Here is a 10,260-nt window from a genome sequence, read left to right on the forward strand (position 1 = left end):
AAAGCTGTGAGCTGGTGCCAAGGAGGAGCAAAGCAAGCCCAGAAGGTAAAGGAGGAGCACTCAGTGAGGTTGCACTGGCCCAACACAGACCAATTTATTAATGATAATATTTTTACACTCATAAATAGTAAAAGGCAGCTTATACCAAAGGAAGGGTTTCCCTTCACCCTCGCTTCTGGCACAGCACAGGAGCTGTGCAGGGCAAGGCAGGAGGGTCAGAACTGCCAGAACAACAAAGCATCAGCAGAGCAGACAGCTCTGAGTGTCCAGCCCTCCTGCCATGGCTCTTGCACTCAGGGGTGAGGCTGGGAGGGTTGGCATTGGCCATGCAGGGACAGGCAGCAGGGGAAATCAGGCTTTCAGTCAATATACAGAATATTTTCTACAGGCTACCATGCTGGCATGATTGGCAATGCTCTGTATTCAGCAGCTGAAGCATCAGTCTGAAGCAGTGGAAAGTGACTTTCCTGTATGGGTACACTTGTCTAACTGGGAATGTGGTGGAGCTGCTAATTAAAAAATTAAACACCTCTTAATCAGGATGTGGTACCCAATATAAACATTTACTGTTGTGGAAAACCTGCCAGTTTAGTTAAGTGCATGTGCTGCATTGGAGTGCAGAGAGAGCTGCCTTTCAACACATCTGAAATCCCCCCAACATGCAAATATCTGTGGAGTTTAGGTCTGAATTCCTATATTAAGATCTATGTATGGTTTAGATTATTTTGTATAGCATTTTTTAATCACACCTCCACCAGGTGTGATTAAATTCAATCCCACCTCTTGCCTCAGACAGTTCTCTTGCCAAGCTCAGGCTGGGCACACTCCAGAGCCTGGCAGCTCTTCAAATATCCTGAGGATGTTTATTGAGGAACTTTTTCAGTTGGGAAAAGCCACACCACTGCACTGAGCTGTGTCTCAGGCCTTGCTGCTTCCCACAACCCTGAAGGAGGCACTGGTTTGAGCTGTGCCCCAGAGCAGGGCAATAAATCTCCTCTGTGGTTCCCTAAATCCCTCTGGCTGCAGGATCCTCCACCTGCCCTGCTCAGAGGGCCTGAACAGCAGAAACTCCTGGCATGGGCAGGGAGGTGATAGGGCAGGAGCATGCAGGTACAGGATAATTAATGAGTATTCCTCAAGGAAGGCACAAAATCTGGGACCATTGTCCTGCAGCCATCCTGGGAAGGCTTAAGTGGCCTTTCAGAGTGGGCTCTTCTGGTCAGAGCTGGAATCAGGTCATGCAGAAGTTCAGGACATGGACAGGAGGAACAGAGTCAGCAGCAGCACTGTAACATTCTCATCATTTCTCTCATTTCTCTGAATGAAAAAAGCCCTGTGGTGGGACAGCATCCCCTCCCTCTGCAATGAGGGGATTGTGACAGGTTTGGTACATCTGGAGGCACCAATCACCTGAGCTGAGAACCTGCCCCATCCTCACTCACAACAAAGGTTTTACCACAAGCACACAAGAGCCCTGTGTGCTGCCAGGTGATTTTCCCTTTGTGTACCTGAAAACTTGTCCTGACCAGAGCAGGGCTGCCGAGTTCAGAGCTGGCTGAACAAACACTGCGCCAGCTGCCCGCCAACCACCCACCCCTGCCCACACAGAGCTCCCAGCAGTGCTAGTAGGTGTAGCCTTTGCTGTAGAGCTGTGCAGGGAAGAGCTCTGGCAGGTAGGAGCCCGTTGTCCCCCAGGTGGGACAGGGGCAGCGTGTCCTCCTCGCCGGGCTCCAGCTCCGCCTTCAGCCGCGGCTGCTCGGGGAAGGCCATGGAGAACAGAGCCTCGGGCTCGCACACAAACTTGTACACGTATCGCTCCCCAGCCACCTGCAGGGAGGAGAGGAGGCCAGGTGAGTGCTGCAAGGCCCAGGGGAGGTTTGCACAAACATCTGCCTGCCCTGAGATGTGTCAGAGCTGCTCGTTTCTCCTTGGAGCAAAGACTAGCTAGGAAATCAGAATTTATCTTTCACCTGCTTTGTCCCTGTCCCACTCCCTTTTCTCCTCTCCCTCCACAATGCATATGAGAAAGCCAGCAAGATCAGGTACGTGGCATTTAAGCAGCCATAGGAGTTTGGGGAAGGTTTCCCTGCTGTCCTCTTGCTGCTCTGACCTCCCCTGGAGCGGCTCCTGTGCAGGAATGTGTCCCCCTGTTGATGGATTGACTAAATTATCCTTTGTCTCCTTAAAAAGGAAAAAAGGCTTAAAGTTTGTCTCCTCAATTTGGTAAAACGACACCTCATAGGTGTCTGTGTCCCCAGATAGGACCTTGGGGACTTCAAGTCAGACCTAAGGATTGGACAGAGGCCAAAAAGTCCTGCCTAAGCAATTCACTAGAAAAAGAAGAGAACAAAGGAACTAATCACTTTTGTGGGGTGTTTTAGCAGGAGCCTCTTGCCCCTAGCTCAGGTTTTCTCTGTAAAGAGTTTTGTTATTTTGCCTTTTAATAAAACTTTTCTGTTTCTAACACTACCTCAGAAGCCATCCTACTGATTTTATGCCATTTGACGTAGCTGGGCTATCTTGGGTAGGATATGTTTCTCTGAGAGCTTATAAGACCTGGCTTGAGGAGAAAATATGTCACTCCTGGGGACTGGGGAGCTGCCAGCTGACACTCTCTGTCCAGGTGACAGCAGCAGCAGTCCCTGAACAGTCTGCACTCAGACACACTCCCAGTTATCGCTCCAGGGCCCTCACACCAGCCCGACCACACAGCACCAAGTTCCAGGCAGCCTTTCCTTCACCAGAGAAAGGACTGATTCTATCTCCTTGAAGCTGCACAAATTCCAACTCTCCTGACTGCAGGATATACAGAAAAAAGAAAGAAACTCTCATTCCCCCTTTGTTTTATTTCTCATGCTTTGCAGTCGCAGCTAGCTCTGAGTTTTCTGTTCTTTCTAAGGCCTGCTTTCCCAGCTTTCTAAAAATCTTACCTTTCCTATTTCCCACAGCTAGCTCAAGGCCTATCTAGGGCTTCTTGTCTCAAACAAGAGAAGCATCACATAAAACATAAACAGTTTTTTCCTGCTTTGCAAACTGACCTTCTGCATGATGCCTTTCTCGTAGTAGTAGCGCAGAGACCGGCTCAGCTTGTCGTAGTTCATGGCTGGACGGTTCTTCTGGATGCCCCAGAGCCTGGCCACCTGCAAACACAGCACCAGAGTGACAATGCCTGTGAGCACAGCAGCCTCAGCTTGAGAGATTTAGGTAGAAATATTTATTAAATCTAAATAAATAGATTTATTCTATCGCTGTCTGTCAGAGGTGGGGCAGCTATCTGCTGTTCATTGAGCAGTTTTCTTTATCTCTCCCACAGCCAATCCTCCCTCCAGGAGCCTTCTTCTAGGGCTGCTTTCCCCTATGTTACACCTAATTTTCAAGGTTTCATGTTTATCAGGAGATCAAACATGAGTTAGCACACTGGAACAGACCTGCACCTTTCTACTCCTTCTGGATCCCCCAGAGCCTGGCCACCTGCAAACACAGCACCAGAGTGCCAATGCCTGTGAGCACAGCTGCCTCAGGTAGAGTGATTTAGCTGAAATATTTATTAAATCTAAATAAATAGATTTATTCTATCGCCGTCTGTCAGAGGTGGGGCAGCTATCTGCTGTTCATTGAGCAGTTTTCTTTATCTCTCCCACAGCCAATCCTCCCTCCAGGAGCCCTCTTCTAGGGCTGCTTTCCCCTATGTTACACCTAATTTTCAAGGTTTCATGTTTATCAGGAGATCAAACATGAGTTAGCACACTGGAACAGACCTGCACCTTTCTACTCCTTCTGGATGCCCCAGGGCCTGGCCACCTGCAAACACAGCACCAAAGGGGCAATGCCTGTGAGCACAGCTGCCTCAGGTTGAAAGATTTAGCTGAAATATTTATTAAATATAAATAAATAGTTTTATTCTATCACCGTCTGTCAGAGGTGGGGCAGTTATCTGCTGTTTATTATGCAGTTCTTTTTTATCTCCTCCACAACCAATCCTCCCTCCAGGAGCCTTCTTCTAGGGCTGCTTTTTCCTATGTTACACTTAATTTTCAAGGTTCCATGTTTATCAGGAGACCAAGCTACAGGAGGGAACACACTGGAAGAGACCTGCACCTTTCTACTCCTTCTGGATCCCCCAGAGCCTGGCCACCTGCAAACACAGCACCAGAGTGACAATGCCTGTGAGCACAGCTGCCTCAGGTTGAAAGATTTAGCTGAAATATTTATTAAATATAAATAAATAGATTTATTCTATTGCCGCCTATCAGAGGTGGGGCAGCTATCTGCTGTTCATTGAGCAGTTTTCTTTATCTCTCCCACAGCCAATCCTCCCTCCAGGAGATCTCTTCCTCCAGGAGCCCTCTTCTAGGGCTGCTTTCCCCTATGTTACACCTAATTTTCAAGATTCCATGTTTATCAGGAGACCAAGCATGGTTGGAGGAGACCTGTATCTTTCTACTCCTACACATTTTTCAGCTTTATCCATGAGACTCAGAAGTCTGCTGTAAGCCAATATCAACTCATCTGCACTGGAAGTGCCCATAAATTTTGATTTGTAGCCAGAGCAGTGCTAAATGCAGCTCTAAGTGCAACGAGAGATGAACAGATATTATGGACACTTCTCCCAGATGCTGTTAAAGTATCACTGGATTTTTTTTTTTTGGAGCATGGCAGCATTTGGAATCACACTTCAGTGGAAGTAATTTTGAAAGAAAGATAGACTAGGGCATATTTTATGAAAACTTCTGCAATCAGTAGGGCTCAAAACTCCAAACCTCAATATCAGCCTCAAGTATGGAGCATGACAAGGCAGCACAGGCCACTGCAAGCTTGAGAGTGAATATCCAGGGAAATGAAGGCTGTGGATAATTTGACTCACTGCATGGCTGAGGTTACAAATTCACACAAAAGCAGTGTGTCTTAAACCTGCTATTTGTGCCACTCAAGTGTTTTGGCCTCTTCTAAAAACCTTGACTTGCTGCAGGACGTGGGAAGTGCCAGTGCCAGGGCAGAGGAAAAGCCACTTGGGAATTTGCAGCCCCAGAAACAGAGAGTGTCGTAGAGAACCCCAATGGTTTCACCTCCTCTGGCTCAATGAGCTTGAACTCCATCCCTCTCCCAGTCCAGGCAATGAAGTGGGAATTGGTGGGGTTGTCCAAGAGGGCCACGAGGAACTGCCAGAGCTGCAGCGAGCCCCGTCTCTGGTAGGGGGGTCCTTCCCTGTACCCTGCACCTTCCTGCTTGAGGTCTCCTGCTGGCAAGGACAAACAAGACGTCTCTAAGGAGGACAGTGAAAAAAAGGGGAAAAAAAAAAAAAAAAAAAAGCAGCACATTTCACTGTTTCAAAATGTTTACCTGGAATATTTCAGTTCACATAAAACAGTGGTAAATTCACAAGCAGCTCTACAAGAGCAGCTCTGATGTGAGTCACAATTAAGCTGATTATGCTAGAAGGCCTGGTTGCTGCTAAGAAAGCTCAGAAAATGAGCAAAATACCAAAAAGCTGGGTACAAAAATACCAGGGTAATGAACCATGCAGGTACTGGCCAAGGGGCTGGCTAAGTAAGGTGATATTTACATAAAAACTCCAAGCCTTTCTTTCTCCAACCTTCAAATTTCTCTGGAACAACACAGACATCATCAGCAAAGGGCCTCATCTGCTTGTCATAGCCTGAAAGAGAGAGGAACACCAGCAGTCAGGGCGGGAGCAGAGGTGCAGGGAGAAAAGGCAGTGCCTGCATCTCTTACCTGATGCACCCTCTGTGTTGGAGTGGCTGGGGTAACCCTCAGCATTCAGGTACATGGAAGGGCAGTCAGGAACATCTACAGGACAATTAACAAATTAACAAACCCATTTGTTTAAAAAGCACAGGTGGAGACAGGTGAGTTTAACCAAGGTCCTCTTGGAGCCCTCTTAAAGGGTGAGAGTCAGACTGGTTTGCATTATCAACTCCATTTGCATTTTCCTTTTAATCAGGAATTAGAGCAGTAAGATTTTGTGGCATCACCCTTCAGAGTAGCCAGGATATCCAGCCAATCACCTCCACATCACTTTTACACAAAATCATGTATAAATCAATATTCAAAATCAATCTGAACCTCTCTCTCCTCTTAGTTTAAGATAATTACACACTTTGCTGCTGCTTTAAGAAGGCATTACATTTTTCCAGGGGTACTGTGATGCTGAAAATGGAGAGAAGCAGCATCTGAATGTCTCTAGAGTCTCACAAATGACATTTCAGATGTCTCTAGAGTCTCACAAATGACATTTCAGATGTCCTGGCTTTTTCACATCATGAGGGAGCATTCTCACAATCAGTTTAGAAAATATAAGAGCAAAATTAAAAACAAGCAGGAAGTCTTTTCCTGGTTCTGTGTGTAAAGTGCTGTCTGTGCACTGCAATTTGTGTTTTCTGAATCAAATTTATTTACTGTGCACAGCTGAAACAGAAGCTGTAACTGGGAGTTTGCAAAGGTTTATGTTCCATTTCTTTCTCACACCATGGCTGCCAGCAGATTTTTGCTGATGCTGAGGGAAGAGAACTCTGAGCTGACAGCCTGGGTGTTATTACAACCATAAACTCTCACAAAAAACACGTTCCCATCCTCTGGGCTTGCACATATTCTGAACAGACCCAGCGAAATTGTAATACCAATATCACCACGGTGATCCCCTCACAGGAGCTTTTGATTTTTGTGTTTATTTCTGCTAAAGGAAACCATTCAAGCTGTCCATTAAAATACCAGGAAAGCAGAGGTATCACTCCCTCTGGAAGAAGGGTATTGTGATCTCAGGGTAGTGAGTCAGAAAAATAAGAAAAATAAGATTTATCCCTTGTGGGAAAATAAGAGAATCACCTGGTGGAGATATCTGGCATCTAGAGAGCTCTTTTTGGCATCACTGACTTCAACATATTTAATTCCTTTCTTTCTGCTGTTGTTTTCAGTGTGATTTCTTCAAAACTGACCTCACTTACTTTCTAAGCTCACAAATACCCCCAAAACCAAAAACTCCCTGTGAAACTGGAAACAGCCTTTTTGTCATTCCTGATGGTGTGAGTGGGCTAATCATGAATTTTGAGTGTCTCCTAATTGGCTACTTTAATCTAGTTTGAGTGGATTTAACATCACCCCCTGCCTTGCTCAGACTTTCTGCTCTGCACCACAAATTCTTTCTTAGAGCAAGATGAGTCACCCAGCCTTATTTTGGCTGCAGTGAACATCAGAACTGTTTTAGCTGCCCAGAGAGCACACAGTGCTGCCAGTGCTGCTCCAGAGCTCAGGGAGCAGCAGCTCATCCAGCTGGATGCTCCCCAAGGAGCTGCTCACCCCCCTGATGATGCCCATTGTTGGGGAAGATGAAACAGGAAAGCCTTGTAAATATGATTGCCTGGCAAAAGATTTTGAGAATATGGAAACTGTCAGCAAGATTGAAATGAAAGCAAGCTTTGAGGTACCTCAGTTGCTGAACAACTGGAAAACAATGGTGGGGCCAGCTGAAGGTGATCCCCTTTTGATGGAACAACACCCTCTGCTTGCAGACAGGCCCAAGGGTCAGAGCAGACCCTACAGCTTGGCAGAAGGGGCCCAAAGAGGAGTTTTTAGGGTTTAAAATGTAACACAGTATGGTGATGTAATGATTCTTATAGGCTGTATGTAAATGCTATAGGATTTGTATATTGTACTAGATTGGTTAGTGAGAATCAGAATATTCAACACAGAAGAAGATTTATTGTATTGAAACGGGAACCTCGCTCTCTTACCCTTTTACTCTCTTACCCTCTCATCCTCTTTACCACTCTCTTTACTTCTCTTGGGCCTGCTCTGAGCTGTGCCTGGCATCTCCCAGCAGGGCCCTTTGCAATAAACCCCAAATTCCACGACCTGGCTCCAGAGATCTCTCATCTCCATCCATCCCCACCGTCCCACCCCTGTCACCCCCACAGTCCCTGCCCTCAGGAAGGGTCAGTTCTGCCTACCTGGCTCGTACAGGTAATCCACCTGCTCCTGTTTGACCAGCACAGCTGCTGGGAACTGCTGCCTGCTGCCTGCCCGCTCTGCTGCCTCGTACTGGGGGTCCTGCTGCTCCTGCTTGAAGCCCTGCTGGGGGAACTGGAGGCACTGGTAGGCACTGGGGTCCTCCTGGGAGGGTGGGAAGGGGTGGCACATCTCCAGAGGCGGCTGATAGGCAGAGCTAAGAAGGGAGAAGATGTGAGACTGCTGCTTCCTTTGAGAATTTGCAGTCCCAGAAACAATGGGGGATCCCCCTGAGCCTGTAGTGAGCCTGTGGGGGGGCTTGAGAGCTGGCCTGCAAGCAAAGCTGAGTCAATAGAAGAAATAACAATTGATGATTTTTGAGTCTATCCATAACAAGGAAGACAAGATTGTTAGCATGGAAACAGATTAGAAAAGATAGATATATATATATATATATATATATACATATACATATATATATATATATACATATATATATATGTATATATGTATATATGTGTGTATATATATGTGTGTATATATATGTGTGTGTGTTTGTATATATATGTATATATATGTATATATATACGTATATATATACACTTATATATATGTATATATATGTATATATATGTATATATATACGTATATATATACTTATATTATCAATATATCTTACTATTAATATTAATAATATATCTACATTACTATTAATCCATATTTATAGATACATAAAAAGATATCTATAAATATACATATCTATTTTATATATATTATAGAGAGAGAAATTTTTGTAATTTTTAATATAATTTATAAAAAATTTAAAAATAAAAAATGATTTTTAAAATTAAAAATAAAAAATTATAAAAATTTTGTAAAATTTTTATATCTATTATATATATCTATTCTATCTGTTATATCTATAGAAAATTTTTGTAAGCTACACTATGTGCATAAGTAAATGTGTTTATAGATATATAAAAAGATATCTATAAATATATATAGTATCTATTATATATAATATCTATTATATATATCTATATATAGATATATAGCTATATATATCTAGATATATATTTCTATATATATCTATTATATATATAGAAAATTTTTGTAAGCTAGACCACGCATAAGTAAATATGTATACATACCTTATTAAATTACTGTAAAACTTTTGCCAATTATATTAACACTAATTGCTTTGCACCAATAAATATCATCAGTTATTTTGATGTAGTTAATGACTTAAAATCACACTCTATTTATATAAGCTAGAGAACATGCAGAATAAATACTTTTTTCTTCTTAGGCTCTGACCACGTGTGTGTTTGTCATGTCCAACCTAACAGCGACAAGAACCCTCTGGTTTCAGCCCTGGTTTTTGTTTTCTGGGCCCCTTGGTATCAGCCCTGATTTTTGCTTTCTGGGTCCTTGTTTTCAGCCCTGGTTTTTGCTTTCTGGGCCCCTTGGTATCAGCCCTGATTTTTGTTTTCTGGGGCCCTTGGTCTCAGCCCTGGTTTTTGCTTTCTGGGCCCCTTGGTCCCAGCCCTGATTTTTGCTTTCTGGGGCCCTGGTTTCAGCCCTGGTTTTTGCTTTCTGGGGCCCCCCTGGTTTCAGCCCTGGCACAGGGCTGGATGAGGGGCAGAAACTCCTCAGCCCATTGCTGGAGCTGCAGGCACTCCCTGTGGCAGGCACAAGGAAGGATGACATCCCAGGGCAGGATGTTTCCAAGGGCAGCTGCCCCACAGCCCATCACTGCAGGACCTGGCAGGGTTAAGGGTGTGGATTTCACAGCCCAGGCAGCAGAGCTGGGTGCCACAGGAGCTGCAAACAGAGCACGTCCACCTTCCTGCTGCCACCAGCCAGGAGGACAACCCTTGCCCGTGGCTGTCCCCTGCCCAGCTCTGGGGTCACTCACCTGCTCTCACTGAGGAAGCCACAGCTGGAGGTGGAGCTGGGTGGCCCTGCAGGGCAGGGGAAGCTCCTGTCCTGCCTGGGGAGCTGCTGCAGGGCTGGCTGAACCAGGACTCCAGGGCTGGGGCACTGTCTGGGCTGCTCATAGGCACTGCAACAGCCAAACAGAAATTGTTTCAGATCTCCAGGAGGGACTTTTGGCAGCACCAGGAACATCTCTGTCTTAGGCCGCAAGATTTAGCTGGGTGTGTGTTCTATCACCATCTGTCAGAGGTGGGGCAGGTACCTGCTGTTCATTGGGCATTTTTCTTTATCTCTTCCACAGCCAAACCTCCCTCCAGGAGACATTCTGTTAATTGGTCATTAATGATTAATTATCTTCTG

General features: G+C 45.2%; 1 protein-coding gene across 2 annotated transcripts; it reads right to left on the reverse strand.

Moving 5' to 3' along the window:
• Positions 1-69: 69 nt before the first annotated feature.
• ETV4 (ETS variant transcription factor 4) lies at positions 70-10,014 on the reverse strand. 2 transcript variants are annotated; one of them, XM_063179100.1, is made up of 7 exons: positions 9,881-10,014; positions 7,965-8,179; positions 5,734-5,808; positions 5,594-5,656; positions 5,067-5,236; positions 3,039-3,140; positions 70-1,827 (listed from the first exon to the last, which is right to left on the reverse strand). In XM_063179100.1, exons 2-7 carry the CDS (start codon positions 8,152-8,154, stop codon positions 1,546-1,548), a joined length of 882 nt encoding a protein of 293 aa, XP_063035170.1. In that variant the 5' UTR covers positions 8,155-8,179; positions 9,881-10,014; the 3' UTR covers positions 70-1,545. The 2 variants fall into 2 exon arrangements, with proteins under 2 accessions (XP_063035170.1, XP_063035169.1); XM_063179099.1 differs by having other exon boundaries at positions 5,067-5,239.
• Positions 10,015-10,260: the final 246 nt, after the last annotated feature.

This window comes from Melospiza melodia, chromosome 30 (assembly GCF_035770615.1).
Source record: "Melospiza melodia melodia isolate bMelMel2 chromosome 30, bMelMel2.pri, whole genome shotgun sequence".
NCBI classification, from domain to species: domain Eukaryota; kingdom Metazoa; phylum Chordata; class Aves; order Passeriformes; family Passerellidae; genus Melospiza; species Melospiza melodia.

Excerpts from the sequence above, each read along its gene's own strand:
- ETV4 (XM_063179099.1), bottom strand. The coding sequence starts at position 8,154 with ATGTGCCACCCCTTCCCACCCTCCCAGGAGGACCCCAGTGCCTACCAG. Across the intron at positions 5,240-5,593 it reads TGTTCCAGAGAAATTTGAAG|CAGGAGACCTCAAGCAGGAA; the intron begins GTTGGAGAAAGA and ends TGTCCTTGCCAG. Across the intron at positions 1,828-3,038 it reads AGAAAGGCATCATGCAGAAG|GTGGCTGGGGAGCGATACGT; the intron begins GTCAGTTTGCAA and ends TCCTCCCTGCAG.